The sequence below is a fragment of the Lichenostomus cassidix genome, chromosome 2, assembly GCF_008360975.1.
Source record: "Lichenostomus cassidix isolate B80296 chromosome 2, HeHo_3.0, whole genome shotgun sequence".
Lineage (NCBI taxonomy): Eukaryota > Metazoa > Chordata > Aves > Passeriformes > Meliphagidae > Lichenostomus > Lichenostomus cassidix.
This window is the reverse complement of record NC_139482.1, coordinates 105,077,570-105,101,056: the sequence shown is the minus strand read 5'-3', so window position 1 is coordinate 105,101,056 and position 23,487 is coordinate 105,077,570. Positions and strand designations below refer to the sequence as shown.

The 23,487-nt window shown below is 39.8% G+C and overlaps 2 protein-coding genes across 2 annotated transcripts in view; one reads left to right on the top strand and one right to left on the bottom strand.

Annotated features, from left to right (window-relative positions):
• The window catches only part of NPC1 (NPC intracellular cholesterol transporter 1), a 27,147-nt gene extending 20,436 nt beyond the window's left edge, over positions 1-6,711 (top strand). The window contains exons 19-25 of the mRNA XM_085052697.1: positions 662-777; positions 1,329-1,458; positions 2,141-2,341; positions 3,100-3,331; positions 4,382-4,495; positions 5,258-5,420; positions 6,085-6,711. Of these exons, the coding sequence (XP_084908823.1) occupies positions 662-777; positions 1,329-1,458; positions 2,141-2,341; positions 3,100-3,331; positions 4,382-4,495; positions 5,258-5,420; positions 6,085-6,167 (1,039 nt within the window). The 3' untranslated portion in view covers positions 6,168-6,711. The remainder of the gene's footprint in view (positions 1-661; positions 778-1,328; positions 1,459-2,140; positions 2,342-3,099; positions 3,332-4,381; positions 4,496-5,257; positions 5,421-6,084) is intronic.
• Positions 6,627-23,487, bottom strand: RMC1 (regulator of MON1-CCZ1). The gene is made up of 20 exons (XM_085052698.1): positions 23,205-23,487; positions 20,561-20,637; positions 19,158-19,242; positions 18,732-18,788; positions 17,572-17,658; positions 16,234-16,374; positions 14,552-14,655; positions 13,985-14,074; positions 13,237-13,342; positions 11,856-11,967; positions 10,799-10,843; positions 10,358-10,411; positions 9,914-10,042; positions 9,464-9,570; positions 8,625-8,744; positions 8,352-8,429; positions 8,085-8,189; positions 7,931-7,999; positions 7,558-7,783; positions 6,627-6,804 (listed from the first exon to the last, which is right to left on the bottom strand). The coding sequence occupies exons 1-20, from the start codon at positions 23,451-23,453 to the stop codon at positions 6,725-6,727; spliced, it is 2,121 nt and encodes a 706-aa protein (XP_084908824.1). The 5' UTR covers positions 23,454-23,487; the 3' UTR covers positions 6,627-6,724.

Genomic DNA, 23,487 nt, shown 5'->3' with positions numbered 1-23,487 from the left:
TTCTGTTGTATTTGCTTTATGCTGTGGGTCTGGGAGTGAAGGAGTTGGAAGCAAGTGTGACACTTTCTAGAATGAGAATAAAACCTGTCTGGACTGGTGGGATATATTGATGTACTTGGGTTTGGAAAAGGGGCTTGATCCTTCGAGGAATATTGGAATGGTAGAAAGAAAAGACTTCTAAAAACCTTTCAGTGGGGTTATGATGTTCTGGAAAATGGCTGCAGGCTCAGCTTCTAAGCCTGGTGAATAAACTAGGCTAGCCTGGGAATTTTATCTGGAGCTATCAACTTAAGGAAGTCTTTTCCCAGTTCCTCCCAGTAGTCCACTTCAGCCTAACTGAAGGAGGAGCTTTAGTTGAAAACTGAGACAGCAGCATCTGGAACCCAGGGGAACAGAGTGGACAGGGGAGTAGACAGCTGAGCTTGGCAGTAGAACTGGATGCAGTGAAAAGCTCCTACTGTTTGCTAGCTGCAGTGTTATGAGCTACCTGAGCATTATGGCTCTTGGATGGGGTACTAGAGCATGGGCCTATGGGGAGCTGGAGTAGATTTGACAAGAATGAGTTGACATGGCCTATGTTGGCACTGGTCAGATCAAGTGGTATGTTTTGAAATTAAAGATAAAATTATTGCTGATGGATATGTTGTGTTATTTTTCTTAGCACGAGGATAGGCTATGCCCCATCATCCTGGATTGATGACTACTTTGACTGGGTGAAGCCACAGTCATCCTGTTGCAGAGTCTACAATACCACTGGGCAGTTTTGCAATGCTTCAGGTATTGGCATCCATCTTGTTGCTACTGCATTAACTTAGTTTATAAGTTTCACAGCCAAAACATTTTCTCATGTATGAGTCAAGTGAATACCTCTCCTTACTGTAAGCAGGCACATCTTGAGTTGCCCTCTTAATTTATTTGAACTGCTGTTTGAGTGAGCTTAAATATTCTGCTGGAATACTTCAGGTTGAAAACAGCCTACTTAGACAGCCAATATATTTTGCCATAAAATTTTGATCATTCTGTTGGTTTTCTTAGAGCACACAAACTTAGTGCTCTGGTTTTGTTTAGGTCCTTCAGTTTGGTGTAATTCTCATTGGATGTAAGGTAGATAAGCACACAAGTTACAGAGTTCTTTGTCAGCCCTCGCCTCAATAGTAATGAATTAAGGACCATAAGTCTTATATAGAATTTCAGGATGGGTAAGTTAGTTAATTAGTAAAAATGCTTTTTATAGAATTGCATCCTGTAGCAATGCAAGTCAGAAGTTACTAGTGTTAGGAAAAAGAATACTTGATCCTGTAGATGACCTTCTTCGTGTGTTTCTTCAGTGAGCGATCCATCCTGCACTCGTTGTCGACCACTGACTCAAGAAGGCAAGCAGAGACCACAGGGCAAAGACTTCATGACCTTTTTGCCAATGTTCCTATCGGACAACCCTAATCCTAAGTGTGGCAAAGGGTAAGAGCCTTATTCTATAGACCTCGCTTAGACCAGTTTGTCAGATACTTGCTCTGGATTTTTCTGCAAGGTAGATATCTAATGTCCTCCTGAAAGCCATACAAACATTGACATCTCACCAGTTCTGTAGTATTTTCTGAAAAAAACAAATGTATCATCAACTAAATAGAACAGCAGCTTTCCCCTGTACAAAGAAAGACAATTGCTATGGTCAGTCTGTTCTAGAATATCCTGTGCAATCTTAAAATGTATTGAGCTCTGAAACCTTTATAGTTTTGGAAACTGCTAGAAACAACTACCAGCTGTTAGCCCTCTAAAGGATACCTACAAGACTGCTGGAGGAGGTTTTTTTATGAGGGGTTGTAGTGATAGAACAAGGAGAAATGGCTTTAAAATGAAAGAGGGTAGCATTAGATTAAATGTTAGGAAGAAATTCTTCACTATGAGGGTGGGGAGGCACTGCAACAGATTGCCTGGAGAAGCTGTGCCCCATCCCTGGCCAGGCTGGATGGGGTATGAAGAGCCTTGGTATAGTGAAAGATGTCCCTGCTCAGGGCAGGGGTGGAACCAGACGATTTTTATGGTCTCTTCCAACTCAAGACATTCTGTAATTCTATAATATTATAATAAGCTAATAAATTTGAATGGTGCTGACACATCTAATATGTCCCTGTTTTTATAGAGGACATGCTGCTTATAATTCTGCTGTCAACTTTATAAACAACAAATCTGATGTTGGAGCCACTTATTTTATGACTTACCATACTGTACTGAAAACATCATCTGATTTTATTGATGCTATGAGGAAAGCTCGGATTATAGCAGACAACATTACTGAAACCATGGGCATCAAAGAAAAGAACTACCGGGTGTTTCCTTACAGGTATGGTTAGATCTTTCTTGCCTTGGTGACAAATACTTGAGGAACTGAAAAAAGGTGCTGCTAGTAACATATTAGAAACTTGAGTTTTGTCTAACAGCAGGTAATGCAGAGACTTTGGAATTTCTAGTAAAACGAGAAAGATATAATTTATCCATAGCACTGGCCTCTTGACTGTCATTGATAACTAACTTAAATCCTTCACTACAAAGGTAGCTGTGGCTCCATTTTTGGGCATTTCCTAGCTTTCATAGAAAGGTTTATTAGTTCAAATATAAGCAGATCTGTGGACAGGGGTGGTTGCAAGCTGTAATGTCAATGTGTTGACTTCAAATAAGTTATTTAAATGTAAAGCAAATGCAGCAGCGATGTCAAGTATAAGAGTACCACACTAAAACTGAGTTGGAGTTGGTATCTGTACATCTGAAATACTGGTCCCTTTGCATCAAAGAATCCTGTCTGTACTTATGGTCAATCTGCAGTAAGCTCCTGCAGGTATCACAATGGATCTGAGGACCTACCTTATGGTTTCTATTGTAGCTGCTTATATTGAAGTATGAGCATTCCCTTGACTTCCAGACACAATCTTTATTTGAAGTATTAGTGATGAGTTGTCATAATAGCCAGCATTCTGTAGGAGTCATTCCATTCATACAAGGAAGCCAGGTTCTGTTGGTGACTTCTGTCATGGGGGAACTACTTTATCCTTAGCACAGAAGCTAATCTAATATTAGCATATAAAATCTCTCTTCTTTCCACAGTGTGTTTTATGTCTTCTATGAACAATACTTGACAATTGTGCACGATGCTATCTTTAACCTCTGCATCTCCTTGGGATCAATATTTTTGGTGACAACTGTGCTGCTTGGTTTTGAAGTGTGGGCTGCTGTTGTGGTTACAATAACTATTGCTATGATAATCATCAACATGTTTGGAGTGATGTGGCTCTGGGGCATCAGCTTGAATGCAGTTTCATTAGTAAATCTTGTAATGGTAAGTCAACAAGACATCTCTTTGCTTCTGTTTCCAAGTCTTGAATAGGTCTGTGTCTTACATATATACTCATGATACTGAGCAGTATTCTGCTACTAAACTTCGACAGGCATTTGAACAGTATTGGAACTACCTTAACACATCTAGAAGAAGAGAAAACAAGTTTATTTTGACAACTTGTCCTAGTACTAATAGAGCAATTGAACTGAAGCTATACTGCATCTAATGGAGGTCACTCCTATTCTGCAGCAGCAGCTGTATTGCTGCTATCGATGCTAGGTGCTGCTCCACATCAACACAGCTGGCTCATGCTGACAGGGAGGATACATAGGTTTGTGTTAAGGCTTCTGCTGTATTTATGTTCTACAGAGTAGATCTCGAATGTACTAGCACCAGTATTGTTCCTGCATGAGCTGATGAAATCATTTGGGCAGAGAGCCTTGGTAAAGCACTCCAGAACTAGCTCCAGCAAGCAGCTATTGGTTGCTCTGGCTTACCATGTTCTCTAGAGGTTTGTGGCAGGTGTGAGGGTTAGTGCAAACTGTTGGCCCATGTTACAATTAGATGTATGTTCAAGCAAATTTATCTTCTAGATAAGTCTAAGATTAGTCAGTTCAGTTAGTGTTGCAAATGACTAATGAGCTGAATTGTTGTATACGATCAAGATGTATATTTAATGTTACTCTAAAGCAATGTTATTGCAGCTAATAGTTGTAAACTGATCCTAGTGTTCAATGTTCACTGTGTGCACTGCATCAAAGCCAGCTTGCTTCAACATCAGGAAACTTTTGACCTCTGGAACAATCTCGTGTTCTGCTTCCTGTTTGATTGTCTGTTAGTAATGACTGGGGGTAAAACATCCCATGGTGCCTGCAACAGCCTCTGGGAAGCAGCTAACACTAAGCTTGTAACTTCCCACGGTACTTTAACCCTGGGGACTGATCACAGCAGCTGGGAACCTTTCTAGCCCATCCAGAATACTGAGTAGAGACCTTGCCATTAAAGTGCTTTTCTAACTGACGTTTTCATGTGTTTCCTTTCACTCTCCAGAGCTGTGGTATCGCTGTGGAATTCTGCAGTCACGTGACAAGAGCATTCACTGTCAGTACCAAGGGCAGTAGAGTAGAGCGTGCAGAGGAAGCTCTGTCTCACATGGGCAGCTCAGTGAGTATCTGCTGGGGCAGGGGGGGAAAAACAAGTAGCCAAGTAACAGCCTTGCTATTTGAAGAAATATTATAGACATAAGTCTGAAGTCATAAAGATGACCTTGCCTTTTCTTTTTGGAATGCTCAAAGCGCTTAAGGTCAACTAGGCTTCTGCTAGTAATAGGGGTAATGGAGACTCATCTTTAATCTGATGTTACTACTACCTAATAGTAAAGAGTAAAATGCTTTAGCTGAACTAGTAGTTTGGATAAACCTCAAATTATCTCAGTTAAGTTCAAGTGTTTCTCTTCCAGATACTCAGAGGTGACTAGGAAAGGTTGTTGTGAATATGGGATGCAGTTGGAACTTGTAGAAAACAAGCAGGGCTCAGTGTTAAGGCAGTACAGTGATGTCACTTATCTTAGACTAAGTGACCTGGATGGGGTTGGAATGGACAGTTCTTGTGATGTGTGTACTGCCCCCTAGTAAGGAACTTCACTGGAACGTGAGTCACTTCAAGTAATATCTTTCATCTGTATCTGCCTGAAGAAAAAATTAATTAGGTGGCTGCACAGATCAGAGTGGATTTTTAATCATACTGAGCCTGTCCTGTGGGACCAAAAAGATGGAACTCTTCTCCTGAGTGGTTCTAAAGACTAGCAGGGCAGGAGATATACTCCAGATTACACAGAAATGTTACCAAATGCTAAATACTTGAAGGAAATGGATTACCTAAAGCCCTAATTAGCCCCTTAAATACTTCTTTTTTTTTCATTGCCAGGTTTTCAGTGGTATCACGCTGACCAAATTTGGAGGAATTGTAGTATTGGCTTTTTCCAAATCTCAAATCTTCAAGATATTCTACTTCAGGATGTATCTAGCTATGGTTGTGCTGGGAGCAACACATGGACTGATATTTCTTCCAGTTCTGCTTAGTTACATAGGTAAGATGTGACAGTCTGCTCTATACCACACTTCAAACAAAAATAGATTTCTGTGGACTTTCCATGACATGGAAAGGATTCAGAAATGAAAAGCAGCAGTTGAATGTGCCTCTCTTATCCAAGCGGTCTGTCTTTTGGAAAGCAAACGCTGACTGGTGGCACTGCAAGCTCACTGTTGTGGGCTTGATGAACAGAAGCAAGCACAGTCTGGCCCATGTGCTTGCACTTTGCTGTGCTTTGTGAAGGTGGCTGCTGGGCCCCTGTGGCCCCCAGAGAGAAGCATGATTAGCATGTTTCAACCTGGGGACAGGATGGTGGGTGGAAGCAACAACCCTCCTATGGGACACTGTTCCTGCATTTAGAGAAACAATCTTGCCCTGCAGCAAGGATGGTCCAAGCACTGTCATCTTGAATTTGGAAATGCATGTATATAGTGTAGTCCTTAAAACTAGTTTTAAATTGAGCCTGCCTTAATGGGGTTAAGCTAAGACTGATGGAGTTTCATCTACTGCTGCCCCTGCTGCTGCTGACAGCTACTAACAGCTGAGCAGAAGCACATTTCTGAATGTTAAACTGGGCCTAGACAGTAAGATCATGCATGCTTCTTGATGACTGATCAGTTGTCATGTGGAGACTTTGGATAACTTTGTGTTTTGTCACTCAGGGCCATCAGTAAATAAAGCTAAAACTCGTGCGGCACAGGAGAGGACCAGAGGTACAGAACGGGAGAGACTCCTCTACTTCTAGTTTTTAACAGTGTTCAGTGGACTGCTTGAACTGTGGCTTAGGCCCAACTCTTAAGAACTGAAGTGCAGCAATGTTCTATGACTATCACACTGTAACCACCACAGACTTGACTCCTGCACAGATTCAACTAGAAGATACCAGCTGCAGCTTTGGACATAGCTTTAAACTCAGGAAATGCTAAGTGTGGCTCAAGTAACAGTATTACTAAAACTAGATGTGTTAATAAGATTACTAAAACACTTCTGTTTTCAAGAGGTTGCATCTTTTTCCTCCAGAAACCTAAACCAGCTGTATTGAGAGTTGAATAGCATTTTGTCAATGAAATTGAGGTGATGTGTATGAGAATGGACTGCTAAACCACTGACACTAAATTTTAAATGCAGGTCAATGCAATTTTTGTCTCTATTTTTAGGGGGAAGCCATCACAAGTTGTAATATTTTTAGTACTATTTGCCAAAATGTCTTGTATATACTTTATTATAAAATAGCAATTTTGTAGTTCAAAAATCTACTTAAATGCAATAAATTAAGTTTATACATTTCACTGGAAGAGTCTTTCAGAACGTTGTGGGTTTCATGAGAGCTTGTTCTCCAAAAACTTGTTTGAAGAAGGTGACGTGTTCTTCACAGTGCTCACCTATGGGGACAAAATAAAAGTTCATTTTCACTTTACAACTCAGAAACCAAGAACCAATATTGTGTAGCTTCACTTACCTTAACTTATTGGTACTAATTCTTATCTTTAATGTGTTTGAGCACAGGAGTTGAACAAGTAAGAGAGCATTGGAATACTGAGGTATTTCCAGTCCTGTGACTGGTATTCTTGAGGTGAAGCAGATATTTGATCTAGTTTCTAGATCTAGTTTGTGTATCTAACCAGCACATTCACAGCCATGAGAGGCCTTTACTGTCAAGATACAAGAGCTTGGGGTGGGCTTCTGTGTCTACAGAATGTCTGGTGATTACAAACATGTTGCTGGTGCAAGCAGTTTGGCTTGGCTTTTAAAGGAAGAACTATAGTACAGAGCAGGCCTTGAATTTTTGTAATTTGTGGAAATAGACAACTGAACTCCAAGGTTTCCCAACCTAGTTGCTGACTTCAGGAGAAAGCACTAATTGGAGATAATAGCTGTGCTAAGCTAAGCAGTGAGAGCAACTGCAAGTCAAACAGGTTAATCTGCAAGCTTATGTTTAGCTCAGCCTCCTTACTCCTGGGTGCAGCAGACAAAGGAGTAAGACAAGTTCATTTGGAACTGCACTTAAAGGTAAGTACAAAATATAGGCTAAAATATACCATGAGTTTTATCTTCTAATACAGGCTCAACTGGATTTGAATTGAAACAAGTCTTAGTTGTGCAAACACAACTTGGTTAAACTGGTTATTGCTTACCTGGTGTGAAGCTGGGGTTTCCTCGTAACCGCTGGTTTCTTTGTTCAAAGAATCGGAATATGGTGTAGAAAAGCATCTCATCCTCTGCTTGTTTTGCTGCATCGAGGAATTTGCGAGCTGAAATGCTGTCGTGTCCTCCAATACCCCTGATGAATCTCAAGGCAGCCAAAACTTGGTGTTTGGACAACAGAACTTCCACTATTTCATCATTTGCTGTGGAAAGTCTCTGTGAAGTCAATCACAGCTGTAAGAGTATGCTTCTAATGCAAGCAAATGACTGATGCTAGTTAGTCACTTCAAGCCTGGCCAGGGAAGCTGTTTGACCAGTCTAACCCACATCTGACATGGAGTTACTAAAATCAGAAATGCTTACTTTTAACATGTCCAGTGAGAGCTGATGTGCAGGAGGGTAAATGCTTTCCAGGGATAGTAAGAGACAAGCCTAGGGCAAAAGCAGAAATAACCTTAGAATTCTGAAGACTTCTCACCTCCCTCACTAGCCTGATGAAGCTACTTATCTTACATACCAAAGGCTTTGAGTCACTGAGCACATGGTACTGCAGAAATTGATGGAGCATGTAGAACAAGTTGTGTTGAACAAGGGTTTTGATGACCAGCTCATACAAATAGTGCTGTGAATGTAAGAAAGAGACTATCAAAGGCATGTCTCTACACACGTTTTTACAATCTAAAAGGCAGTATTGTATAGGAGTTACACATGTGACCAAAATGGGACTAAAACTCCATGAAATTTCATGGAGTGGGGCAATGTACTCAACACGTAAGTGATGTACCTGAACTGCAATCTGGAACTGGTTGAGAGAGCGAATGTATTCCATCAAGACAGCTATAGTGAACTTATGGGGTGCTTCCTGGACAAGGAAGAAAGTGTTAGATGGAACTTGCATAGCTTCTCTGTTAATGATAGCTCTGTAAGAATGGGTCTCAAAATACCCTAACCCTGACAAAGCTTCCTGCAGCCAATTTCAAGCAGTCAACTTAAGTTGGCTGCTCTGAGACTGCTGCCAAATTAGCTTTTAAAATTACTTAAATAGCCCTTAACTTACCTTCTTCTCTGTAAATACAGATAAAACATGTGTGTACATATCAGACTGGTCAATAACTGCTTGAGTGCGGACAGGGCGTTTCAGGAGTGGATTACTTCTGCTCAGGCCTGTTTCTACCACCTAGGAGAAAAAAGAAGTCTTTTAAAAAGAAAAGTGTGGTGTTGTTGTACAGTTCAACTCAGTCTCAGCTGTACAGACTATTTTCTGTTTCAAACATAACTATAAGCATGTTGTTAACAAGGAAGTCCATATCTGTGGTCTTGTTATATTAGATTCATCTTGTTCAGTGGGGCTTTCATATTAAATTTAAAACTGCTGTTTAAAGTTATATAAATACAGCTGCTATTATATACCTCAAAGCCAGGAGATGAATCAAACCAACTACACTGACAGAGGCCCTCAGGCTTAGAAGAGTTTTGAGTATATGACTGTACTCTGAGTTAGTACTTGAACTTGATATTTTAACAGAAGTAACTGAGATGTATCAGGACTGCATATGTTGTACAGTGGTAGAGTGTGCAGTGAAATCAGTGCTTTGGAAACCAAGGTAGTAGTTACTGATTCAGAGTTGCTTTTCCAGCTTCTACCCTCTGTCTGCTTTCATGTTAACTCATCACTCTGGAGATGAGCTATGGCAGCACCTGCCATGCAAGTGTCAAGTACAGGGTCTTAGTGCATTTTGCACAGTAGACTTCTACTGTGATCCTGAGGCAGTCAGGACCTTCTGGGGTAAGCCCAAATTTCCTAAATAGAAAAGAGCATGCCTTCATCTTGATGCCACCTAAAAAGCGAACAGCATTGTCTTGTCTCTGTAAGCTGCTCTAGCTAACATGGTTTACCATAGCATAGCTTTGCTCAGCTTCCAAGTACTTCTTATATTCGTGGTTCAGTTTGTCAAAAACAGTTGCAATCACAGACAGTGATCCTCTTTCTGGCTCACTGAGCACTGAAAAGATAAAAAGAAACAAGTATGAGGAGAAATAACCAGGGGCTTGAATGTTGCCTTTTTCAAAAGGTGATCTCTATTCTGTACCTTTTTTTAAAATTTAAGAAACACTTTCAATCAAGTCAGGTGTATTTGAAGTGAAATGGGGGGAAAGTTGAATTTTTCATGCTGGTAAAATCCTTTGGAATGGTTACTGAGGGTAGTTGATGCAAAGTACCTCCTACAGGACCACAGTAGCTTCAGAGGTGATCTCCAGTCTAAGAACAGCTTAGCTACCTTGGGTTAGTATTTATGAATAAGCAGTATTGTACTTTCAAGATATGGACAACACACTTGAACTTACTTTGAGAGCACACAGACAGGATAACCATTTTGCATTCTTTTCTTTGGAGAAGGAAATCCATTAGTTTTCCTTTATCTAGCAAGAGGTTAACTACAGGTTCAAGTTTCACTTGAAGACTCCAGAGGTAACCTTGATTTGAAGGAGTAAACAAAGTGAATTGCCTTGTACAATACAGGCTAGACATACAACTTCTCCACCACCCTCAAATGAAAACACATCTAGATTGTTTATTTGCCTTTCTAAGCCCATATTTTAGAGGAGCATTACCCTTGAAAAGTTGTAGTAAAGATAGTGTCATCCTCAGTTATCATTACCAAGAGCAATCAATCATCTTAGCAGATGTACTTAATAAATCACTTAAGTTTTAAGCTGCTTTATGCTCTGAAAGTATGTACTAGCCACCCTGATAATGAATATCATAGAATCCAAAAGCTCACCACTTACCTTCACTTGCACTGATGATAATATCAGGTTGAAAGACAATCCAAGAAGAAGAATCTAAATGTTAAAGTTTTAACATCCATATTAATCTTGATTCTAAACTGTTTCTCCTGAATTCACATTACTGTAGAGAAGCAAATCCCATTAACATACTTTCATTTACTGTCACTTTTGCTTCTGAGATTTTGAATCATGTTCTTGGAATGATATGTTCAATTTTATGGTGTACCTATTCACTAATTTCATACATGTGTCTCAAATAATCAGGAAATGTGGTATTATACTAGACTTCATTATGAGGCTATGATGAAACATATTTTGTCTTGAAGTGCATGTGCACAATCAGCTAAAACTGCTCTGTTAAGAGGTCAAGGTAACAAATGCTACCTTCTTCCATGCTTGATACATAGAATGAGGTTCTTTCTGAGAGAATTTAAAGGATACAAAGTTTACATGGAACAGGAGCCTGACTTGTCACAGAAGCTGGGCCTGCAGAAAAAAAAAACGTTGTGTGAAGAGCAGTAGTATCCTGGCAGCTCTCCTATACCAACTACAATTTTATACTGAAAAGGCAAGTCTGGACTGTAATACTGTAGCATGAAGTCAAAAAGAGACCCATTTGTAGCCAGATCTACAAAGAAAATCTGACCCTGAGACGGCAAACAAATCCTTCAAAACAAGACTGTTTTGTTTTTCAGCCAAGTGAAATGATGCATGCATAAATATTCCAGCTCTAGTACTGTAATTCTAAATACACAGACTCCATTTGCTGTATTTAAATGCATACTCTTTACGAGTGGTTTGTACATTCTGATCCTAACATCTGTTTAATACAAATCTCCATCAGTAGATGTATCATAGCTGCTATCAGATGTTAGAGCTTTTAATGTGCAATCTTTTTGTATAGAAGCACTTTCTCTTCTACAAAGAGAACCTTGCTGCTTTACCACCTGCTAATGAAACTATGCTCAGACTATTTCTAGCTACTCCCAGCTTCAGGGTCACACTTCTAGGACTGGAGAACAGAAAGGTAATCCAAGAAGAATCTAAGCATTTAAGTACTAACACTGATTGCAGCATTATTTCTAAACTGGTTCCAAACTTGATTCTGAGATTGTATTGTCTTTCAGCCTCTAACTACCTAAGTCACGTAGTCCTGACTTAAGCCAGAAAAGCATGAACTGCTTTTGAACACCCACAAGCTTTGATAGTCATGGCCAAAAAAAACCCTCAAACCCAACAACTTGCAAGTGTAAAAGCAAAGTACTATGGGAAGCATGCACCTTAAACAGCAACTCTTACTCTTCTGTAGCTGGCACATATTTGGAACACAAACTTATGGTCAATTGTTTCTTACCTGTTCCCTTCCTCCCCCTCTCAAATATGTATAATTGAAATGTTAGTAACCAGCCTCCTAAAACCTGAAGCACTCCTGTATGTGAGCTGTTACATTCAAGTACTCTCACTAAGTGTTAGGTTATTCATTATGTAGTTGTTCTACCTGCTACAGGTATTTGATAGGGTTGTATTGATCGAGGTGGAAGTACAAACTGATGGATGGTTGTGGACCCATCAAATTCTCCTTTCAGCTTGATGTCAAATATAACTGAAGTCTGCAATTAAAAAGAGGAAATTAGTATTCACAAACGTGAATCACCACCCATTTCCATGCATTCAGTGTGCTTTTCACATTTCCATCTTGTATTCTCTGATAGAATCATAGAATGGTTTGGGTTGGAAGGGATGTACTGGGTGTGATGACATCTTTCACTGATCAGGCCCATCCAACCTGGCCTTCAACACTTTCAGTGATGGGGCATGCAGGGTCTCACTGCCCTCACTGTAAAAAGCTACTTCCTTGCATCCCATCTAATCTATCCTTCTTTAGTCTAAAACCACTGGCCCCAGAATTGTCACTACATGCCCTCGAAAAAAGTCTCTCAGTCTGTCTTGCACAACACATGCCTTTGACACTGCTTAGTTATGGATGCTAGAAACTCTGAGGAAAATTGTCTATCTTCCTATGATATCCTTGTTCTTCTCCCATTGAGTCTTGTTCAACTCAAGTCACTAACACTTCTACCCAGTACAGACCAAGATGAACAGAAGCTTTGCTTTCAGTACCAGTGAAACTTCAATTACTGGTGTCTCCCAAGCCAAAGTGAGTAATGTTTTCAGGATTTCTATAGTTATGTTTGACCACAATCTTGGGGAGGAAATGCTCTGGGTAAATGCTAATGTTTAGAATTAACATGAACTATACCTGAAACATCAACTAAACCTCCTAGGAGGTAAAATGTCCCAGTTCTTGAAGTTGTTCAAGAAGTTCAAGTCCTTTCCCAAGTTAAGAGCAAAGTACCACTTTAGCTTAACCACTGACCAAGTCTTACTCCTGGGACTACAGGCAAAGAAGTTTTACCCATGCTACCAGAAGCACAGGAAGGTTTGTTTATACAAGTTTTTACAGATCTTCAGGTCTTTAAAACTAAAGGAGCCTCAGTTTGTGTCATAGAAACATTATCATTCAAAGGTTTGTGATAGGAGACGTTTCCCAGGATTAATAATTTAGTATCCAATTTAACTCTACCTCTTTGTATGGTGCCTTAAAAGCCTACACAGTATAGCAGCAAAGCATCGTAAGAAACTAACAAGAAGCAAAAACAGTTTAAGAAAAAAGCAGGCATTACCGACAGCCTGGATTATGTTAGCCCATCACGATAAAAGGACAAATTTGAACCTCTTATAGTGTTATGGTTTTGTTCCTGCAAATACTCTGGCTTTTGGCAAAGCTCAGCCCATAGAAAAATAATTCCTAGAGTGTTACTAAAATCTGCCCATAACTTCTCAAAGTTACAGCACAACATAATATAAATAAATCAGACCTCAGTATCCTGATGATGTACAACCACCAGGTTATCCACTACATTCAATGCAAACTTTCCAGTTCTGTTCAGCTTTAAAATATGTGTCTTCTTACAGGAGCCCTCTCTATGGAAACAAAGAGAAATGAGAACTGGTCAACAAGCCTGTTTAGACTACAAAAGATGTCTTTTTGTCCTGGTTTTGCTGGGACTCAGTTTATTTTCTTCCCAGGAGCTGGTACAGTGCTGTGTTTTGGATTTAGTATGAGAATAACATTGATAAGACACTGATGTTTTGTTTGTTGCTAAACAGTGCTTACTTTAAATCAAGGACTTTTTGGTTTCTCATGCTCTGCCAGTGAGCAGGTGTACAAGAAGCTGGGAGGGAACAGGACCAGGACAGCAGACCTGAACTGGTCAAAGGGATATTCCACACCACAGGCCCTCATGCTTGGTATATAAACTGGGGGAAGTGGGCCAGGAGGTACAGATCACTGCTTAAGACAGGCTGGGTGATGAGCAATTACACTGTGCCACTTATTTTTCATGGAGTTTATTCCCTCCTCCACCCCCTTTTCATTACTACTAGTACTTTTTACTTTATTTCACTTATTAAACTGTTCTTTCAACCCATGAGTTTCACCTTTTTCTGATTCTCCTCCCCTTCCCACCAGGGGTTTGAGGGAGCAGCTGGTTGCCAACTGGGGTTAAACCACAACATTCTGACACAGATGTGAACTGCCACTAGTGCTCTTCATTCTGCTCTTACCTGGGTAAGTGATAGAGCACTACTTCTGCTCCTGTACTGTTGGAAGTCCTTGAGTGATGCCTCAAATAGAGAACAAAAAGCTGCCCATATCTAACAAGACAACAGGATCAAAGAATTATTTTCAATTAAGAGCTCTACCAGGCTCTCAGAGCCACCCATTTTATTCCAAAAGAAGAGATGAGATTACTTAAGTCAGGTAATCATTCAATTAAATGTGAAAGACTAAAACAGTACTTGATAAATAAAAATGCATGGCATATACTGGTGCAAGTTAAGAATCTGTGAACATTTCCTCTATCAAAATATCACCTAAAAATGAAATATTCTCTGAACTTCTGTAGCAATCAAGAACATATTCATATAAAACTTCCCCATTTGCTTCCCCTCCCCACCTTGCCCCAACAAAGTTATTGAGATGCTTTGTTCAAGGCAGGAACTGAAGCACTTTAAAGCAATAGCACTGCTAAAACAAGAAACAAGTGCATCCGTTGTAATGTCCTTGTCTTCTCCCAGCATTCCCAAACTGTCCCACCTTCCCATGACAGACCTGATGAATGATATACGTACATTATAGCCATAGCAATATCTCTTTCAGAAAGGCTGAGCTTGGATGACTTGGGTGCTGCAGGTAACTCAATTTCAAATTTTGATAGTTTTGACATGGTCCCACTCTGTCGAACAGCAAAACAAGAACTGTCACGACCTGAACCACAAAGGGCCGAGCCGCCTCTCCCCAAACGCTGTAGCGCCAGCGCCCCCACGAGGCCAGCCGCGGTCATGAGCCCAAAGAAAGGGTTTTGTGCTTCTTGCCTAAAAAACCCCAAGTGATTCTCAACACACACTTCTGTAACTTCAGAAGCTTTATCGTCTTGATTTCATAACTTCACCTACAAAAAAATTTCTACTTCAATTAAGTCAAGACAAATTTGTATGCAAATCCCACGTACAGTTGGTCTGGAGATCTCAAACAGCAGTTCTCTTAACTTACTTTCCCTCTTTCAGAAAAGTATATGCTCCAACTCTCAAATAACTGCTTTCTGGCAAGGAAAAAATATCACTGCGTCCTACCAGTCAGTCTTCTATAGTTCCTGCCTTATACTTACAGCATATCCCTACTCCTGCCCAAGGCTTCATCTCTCCTCTTCCTCTTTTCTATGGAATTTAAGCAAGCTTTCACCATTTCCAAAGCTTCTACTGAAATTCACTTCCCATTCTCACTGATTCATTCTAGAGTGTGAAGTGTGAATACTACAGAACTACTTCCTTAGCTAGATCTCTATTTGCAAATATTATTTTAGTACAGGACCTTTTAAATACCTTCTGAACACAAAATAAAAATTATTTAGTTTCAAGCTACAACTTGACACAAAATGTGAAGGACAGGGAACCATAACCTAAGCTGTTAAAAATAAAACTGTGAGAGGCTAGTAGGTTCCTCCCAGCCATCTAAGGGAACATCATTTCAGGATGCAGTACAGACCCTACACGAGATTAACACAAAACAGGAAACCCATGTGAATAAGCTGCATTTAATCTCTTCCCTTAGACTGCCACAGAAATCTTCCTAATCCATTAACAGGAGCAAGACAAATGCTGTAGTTCTCTTCCTCATTTTTAAAATCACCTGACTGCATGATTAGCTTAAAACATTCTAGTTTTCACAACACACTTTTTCTGAAATAAAAAGAAAACTATTTTCCCAGTAACAATAAGCATTGCCCACAGGGAAGAACACCAAAAGAAATAATTGCTGTAGACAAAGCCCTCTCTTGCTTGGGACAACAGTTGTTTCTTAAGCACTACCTTTTTTTCTTTATCTCTGCTTCATCCAGTCATATTTGGAAGGTTATAATTATAATGGCAAGTAAAAGGTCCTTATTTTTTCTTTATCATACAACAGGCAGCAAATGTTCGTATTACAAGTAAATCATAAATACCTATTTAAGCGAAAAAAAAATCTCTCTAAAGACATTTAAGTGGTAAAATATTTAGTAACCAATTTTTTCTTTCCTTTCTCAAGGTTAACTGTCCAACCTTGCCTGGACACACCTCTTTTCAAAGAGGATGTAAGAAAGAGTGAATTACCTAATTTTAAGCCATCACCTAGGAACTACCTTATACATTTGCTTATTGGCATGCAAGAATGTGAACACATGAACCTCCTGGAAGAAATTCAAGCAACAGAATATTTGGATGAAGAAGCAGTTTAAAAAAAACGAAAATGAAAAGTTTGGAACATATCCCTTTACCTTGAAATAGAATGGCTGCAGGACATTGCCAAGGACAGTGGTTGAAAGAAGGATAACAGAGCTCTCTGGACAATACATGTACCAATTGACATTAATACTCTGATTCTTCAGAAGCTTTAAACTTCGTTTCTCTGGCAGTACCTGGGAACACAGAATATTAGCATTACATTACCATCAAGATTCCAACAGCATAAATGGTAATGCACAAGATCAAGGAATGTTAAGTGAGAAACAGGTAATTTTAAAGACATTTACTATGCTAGAATTAAAAATCAGAAACCTGACAATTACAGCTCAGGCCCCACTTTACTGTAGCTAAGGAAATAATACACATCAAACCGTCTTCAAATGCTAATGAGCTCAAAGCTGTGTTTTCCCACTCATCCAGATCTGGGTAAAAGTTCTATGCACAATGGAGAAAACACCTAGCTTGATATAACTAGTGAAATTCTGTTAAAAAGTTCTTATAATATTCTTGCTGCCTTCACTCCCCAGCTTCCTTAATCTTTTATATTACGAGAACTAAGTATATAAGGCAATTATCTTCATTTTAAGGGCTTAAACAGCCTCTCTTAAAAAACACACTTATTTTATTTGGTCCTTTTACCTGCATGGTTAACATTCATAATCCTGTCAGGTGCTAAATATGTATTTTCCCACTCAATCTGCAGGAAATAATGCTGCTTTTTCAGTTACTTTCTTTAGTACTAATTATTAGGTAACAGTAATTATGAGAAACATTATGTCATGGCTCCAGGACTGAAACTATTGGGAAGTGAACAACTTTTTTTTACAAAGTATTTAAATATCCATCATCATGAATGTCAGAAAGGGTTATTTATTCATTAGACATCTTTAAAAACACATGAAAAGGAAATGACATATTACACAGAGGAACTCAATGAGGTCAACACAGGAGAAAGCTGCAATTTGCAGAAAGGTACTAGCTAGTCAATTATTTGTTCTTTGCCACATTTTAAGCATTGGCGTATCTTCCCCAATGCTGATTTGTTTTGCATGAAATTATATTTCACATTAGATTTAAATACTCATTTCCATACAAGCCAAGAGCATCTCTTAATCTAGAGTTCCCAAGGCTTAGTTGAGTACTCCTCTATAAAGGGCCTTAAAACCTGTAAATTATAAATTTGCTCTGCCCTAAAAAAAAGTCTTTTCAAAAAAGATTTAAACTTGTAGTCTGCAAACCAAATGGCAGAATTTGTTTTTTAGTACTACACTTTCTTAATTACAGAGACAGAAGAAAGGAATTCAAATATACTGTTACAAAATTACATTTTCAAATCTCTAAGCATGTCCTACAGGAGTTATTTGTATTACCTGATAGAATTCAATTCCTTGATCTGTGATGAAGACAATTTCTGTAGAACTTGTCCAGCAGAATCCTAGAATATTGGCATTCTTTGTCTTTTAACAAACAAGCAAACAAACACTCTTTTACTTGGAAAAATTAGCTATTCAGGTAAGCCAATATTAAATGAAGAGCATGAGATGAAAGGCAATATAGGCATTCAATCTCTGGAATTAATACTTTTGGCCAAGCAGACACCCAACATGCATCAGTCACTTTTATAAACATTCCAACATTATATATGAACACAATTACTGTATGACCTTGATTTTTGGAAGCACGTAAGATTTACAAGTTTGTTATACAATCAAATTTCATTTTCACCCTAGATAAAACTAAGTTCTTCTGGTTCAAACTGTACTGCAAATTTGACCTGTTCCTGACATGAAAAGCAGGAAGAGATGTTGAGAGAAACTAAGTGGAAAAATTTGCCATTATTTCACTCAGCATCTACTACTACTACACCCAGAAGTTTCAATACCATAAATGTTTTGCTAGAATAGTTTACTTAAACTCATAATCCAAAATAATGAAGCAGACAGTACTTCAGCTTTAAAGACTACAGGGATAAAGGGATCTGTGCAAATCAGATGTATAAAAATTTACTTTAACATTCTATTACCTCAAAATGTAATTTGTCTTAGTTAAAAGTTGGAAAGTACCAAACCATGATAATGGGACTTTTTTCTGGTAAAATAATCATTAAAAAATTAGAAGGATTGTTTAAAAATACCAAACATAGTACAAAAACTAGTAATAGTTTACTATTACTGGTTGGTGACTTCAGGTGAAACATCCACATTAACATATCTGGCATTACTTAATATTAATGATCACTGTCCACTGTTTCTGTATCATCAGCACTTTGTCTCTTCTCCTTAGCAAACTCTGACATTTGTTGCCTCCACAGCATTTCTACTCCCTCTAGGAAACAATTACATTCAGGAAGAGCAGGAAGTTTTTTATGGTGTTGTTAATACCTATTTGTATACCTCAATTTAGATAGACAGTAGTGACCTGTTAGTATTTTGAAAGGTACCTCAATTAGTTCTCTTGTAGAGTAGAGGTCACCAGCCTAACTAACATTAGAGTTTCATGTAAGCATGTAACCATAGGACATTTAACTCACCTTACATTCCTGTGTATATTCTAGCTGAGGGCTATCTGGAATAAAATTCAAAAAATCCTGCAAAAACACCCATTAAGTGTATCAGAAATTATAAAGCACAGACAAGATTCATACATAGATAGAAAATAATAGATATTAGTTTATCGAATTGTTTTGGATAAGATATATATAGAAGAAAAACTTGACTTATATTCCACTTCACCCTTGCCTGAGAATTCATTATAGAAGAGGACTCCCCCTTAAACTTTTCCTTTAATAATGATACTAGCAAGACAACAAAGCTGCTTGTCCAGCCTCTCAGGATAGCAGAGGAATTTTCATTACAGCTGTTGCTGGCCAGAATATTTGTCTCAGACTTCTACTCTGGTACAGGAAGTAGAGGATTTCCAGCTCCAATTCCCTGTCTGCAGGGTGTAGGTTTCTTACCACACTCTTCAAAGTTCTCTGCACAGCCAGGATCTTGTTCCCCAAGGAAAATTTGATGCACTTCACTTCTCCTTTGTCCTCCATCCTATACAGAAAGAAACAGAAACTATGGAAATATAATCTAAAATAGTTTCTTAAAGAATATACCCTCAAAATAGACAATGAGAAAAGGAAAAAATATGTAACGCAAACGCTTTTGAATAAAGATTATTACTACTGCCTGACAGTAATGCATTCAAACCCCAGACTGAAAGCAAATAGCAGCTCACTATTCAGAAGTCCTGAATACATCAGTTAAAGAATCATGGCTCAGATCACACAAATTACCACCTGAAATCACTGCAAATGCTCAGCTCTGCTGGCCTGTGATGCAGAACTGGAAGACTTGTGGGATTATCCAAACCTGTATTCTCAGTTCTGTCCCACTGAGTCTGGAGTTCTGTGACACTCAACATCCTGCAATCTGCTCTGTTACTTCCAGAACTACTGCTAGCTGACACAAGCCTCCTTGTCTTCCCATCAGGACACAACCTCTAGAAGAATTTCTGATGTTAAAAGGAGAGTGAGCCCATTTTCACACCATTGAAATAAATAAATAAGGTATTCTTACCAAAAAAGGATCAGCACAACTGGCACAAACAAGGTGTATAGTTCTTCCAGCATATGTTATTAAAACCAAAGAGAGTGAGACAGTCAAGTAAGAAAATAGTGGATCATGAAGTTTACTAAGTATTTTGAGCTCCTTCAGGATTTGTGACAAGTGTAATCAAATAAAAAAGTAAAATAAAACCAGCAACTTTCAGGACAGGCTCTATGCAATACCCAACAGATCACAGCAAACACATCTTGACTACAAATTGCTTAATCCATTTCTGTATTGTGTCCATACTGTATCCATATTCCTTATATATGGACAGCAGACTACAAAGAGCCATCACTCTTAAGAGAGACATATGTAAAATAGTTTACAGCTGTCAAATTCTCCAAAAATGTTTTCACAAGAAATGGAAGATATAAAACAAGCCAATTTAGATTAAACAAGGAACAGAACATGAGAAACCTACACCTAGGTTTGGACATTGTGCTTGAATCACAGGCATAACTTGCTAAACTGTATCCTTGGATAAGGAATTGCTGCTGTTGGAATCCCTCTCACATGTATAGCAAGTTTTAATAAAACACTACTGTTAAAAAAAAAAAAGCCACAACCTAATTACTTTTCCCCCCTAGAAGACCTTAGGGAGGTAAAAGCATACCCTTTTAATTGCAAGATTATATCTAATAACAAAGCAAAATATGATCACAATTACTTATAAATTTTATGCCTGAATTACAGTGGATCAGAACTAAGTACCACATAATTTTAAGACTGATAATTCTAACCGAAGATAAAAGTGCCATACCTGAAGGAAATGGGATTTCTATCCTCCAAACCCTTAACAACAACTCCTGTAGCTCCGCCAGATCGAACAGCAAAAACCTACAAAAAAAGTTTTGAACATATTTTTAAATCTTTCAAAGTCATAACCTTCACATGCTGCCTCTAAGGCACCTTTAATTTTCTTACTAGATGAAATTTTTGTTCTTCTGCAGGTCTGCCAGTTCACACCGAGATAATCTGTAATTCCAAATTTACTTAAAGTTTTCAGATTTCCAATAGCACTACAACAGTCTTGCAGGCATATTCTGAACTACTGGCCAAGTTAAATCAGTAAAAATCTTTATAAGCCTTTATCTTGGTTTTGTTTCTTTTATATTCATATTTTAATAAGTCACGTACTAATAAAAGTATCTAAAACATCAGGACATTGTTTAAAACAAAACAGAAATCAGCTTGGGGATTGGGAAGAGATGTAAATCAATGACTCAGAAGCTTGATCCTGTCAGAACATGTTATTAAATAGGAATAGTTTAACAGTAACCTGCAGATTTGCATGTACCCCAGGAGTTTCAGCCAACATGCCCTAGCTACTGAGAATTCCTTTAGCACAACTTCACATATATGTGAATATATGTACATATATGTACAAAACCTGCTAGAGATATGACAAGTATCGAGCTGGAATAAGATAACATGAAAAGAAAAAGAGTCATGCTGTTACAAACTTTATCTAGCTTAGAAAAAGAAAGGCAAATGCCTTATTTGTACTTTTATGTGCAGCACCACTAGGCACACAGATCAGGTCTCTGAGTAATAGTGACATTATTCTGTACTATCAGCCATGATGCCACTCTGCTATGCTCATGCAGGAAATACATGGTGGCAAGACTATAAATTGCAAGCAAGTCCACTAGCCTTACTAGAATGACAAATACTTCAACTATTTTTGCTATTATGTAGATAGAAAATGAAGGCAACACTCTCTTAATCTCTGCAAGAGACACACTGGAAATCAAACTATTTCAGAGAAACAAGAAAACACACAGAAATAAGTTTACACTGGAAAATATGAATCTTTCGAGTGAGCTCTCAACAACCAGTTTCTCTGCAGCTATATCCCAAGAACTCTATGATACAAATGTCTCCTGACACGGTATTTCAACTGGTCCTCAAAATGTAAGTAAAAATAACAGTTTATAGAAGAAACGTTTGGAAAGTGGCCCAGTAGAAAAGGACCTGGAGGTGCTGGTCAACATGCAGCTGAACAAAAGCCAGTGTGTGCCCAGGTGGCCAAGAAACCAATGGCATCCTGGCTTGGATTGGATACAGTGTGACAGCAGCACCAGCACAGTGATTGTCCCCTTGTACTCGGCCCAGGTGAGGCTGCACCTTGAGTCTTGTGTCCAGTTCTGAGCCCCTCAATTCAGGAAGGACACTGAAGTACTGGATCATAACCAGGGAAGGGCAATGGAGCTCGTGAAGGGTCTGAAGCACAAGTCCTGTAAGAAGTGGATGAGGGAGTGGGGGTTGTTTGGCCCGGAGAAAAGAGGCGCAGGGGGGACCCCATGGCTCTCCACAACTGCCTGAGAGTGTGGCCAGGTGGGGGTTGGTCACTTCTCCCAGGCAACAAGCGATAGAACCAGATGGCGTGGCCTAGAGCTGCACCAGGGGAGGTTTAAGTTGGACATCAGGAAGAATTTCTTCCCTGAAAGGGTGATTAAACATTGGAATGAGCTGCCCAGGGAGGTGGTGGAGTCAGCATGCCTGGAGGTGTTCAAGGGCACTCAGTGCCCTGGTCTAGTTGACAAGATGGTGTTTGGTCAAAGGCTGGACTCAATGATCTCAGAGATCTTGTCCAACGTAACTGAGTCTATAATAATTCTGAACAGAGTGCAACAGTAAGAAACACATCCTAGAAGTACTGCTCCCTCTCCAAACATGTCACTGATCATGTTCACACAAGGGGCAATCCATGCCAGCTATATCGGGAAGAGAGCTTGAAGATTTTGATTCCATGAACACTGAGGTCAAAGAACAGTTACAGGAATCAGACAGTGGAATGTATCCACATCTATATAAGCCTCATGACAGCGCGTGGATCTTTCAGCTATACTGAGCTGAACTCTCAGGAGCCAATAAGGACATTAAGGAGAACACGCTTGAAAGCACTTAAGCCAAGAAATGGCCACTTGGGTCTGTGCCACAAGGAAAGCTGTAATTATACATTTTTTTTATTAACATATTGAATTTCAGGAATTGAAAGGGGTGCGGATAATAAGAAAAATAAGAGAAATTAAGTTAACAGCAAAGTGACAAAGTTTGCCAGTCATGTGAGGACACTTGGAACAGAAAGGAAAAGTGCTGACTCCGATGAATTCCAGAAAGACCTTACGGCAGTGAGAGTAAGGCAAGTGAAATCCAACCAAATAAATTGGTAAAGGAAAAAAAAAAAATCTACCGCCTCTAGCACGATGACAGGTCCTGAGCCCGCAGCCGGCGGGAAGGGGAACAACCGGGCTCATGCCGGCAGCCGAAGGAGGGGAAGGGAGGAACCAAAGGCGGGCAGGGAACCAAAGCCCAGCCGGCGAGCAGCAGCGGGCTGGGCTGAGCCCACAGGCCCGGAGCGCGGCCCGGCCCGTGGCGGGGGGAAGGCCCCGCCGCCCCACCTGCTTGTTGGCCTCGTCGAAGAACACGCAGTTCACGGGGTTCGCCTTCTCGAAGTGGACGGGCCGCGCGCACAGCGCCAGGTAGCAGCCGCCGCCCTCCGCGCCGCCCTTCGCTCGCCCCTCGCCGCCTTCTCCTCCTGCTGCCGCCGCCGCCGCTCCCGCTGCTCCCGCTGCTCCCGCTGCTCCCGCCGCTCCCGGCGCCTCGTCCTCGGCCGGCCCCGGCGGCTCGCGGCTCATGGCGGCGGCCATTGCCGACCCCCCGCTCCAGGGCCGCCGCTTCCTG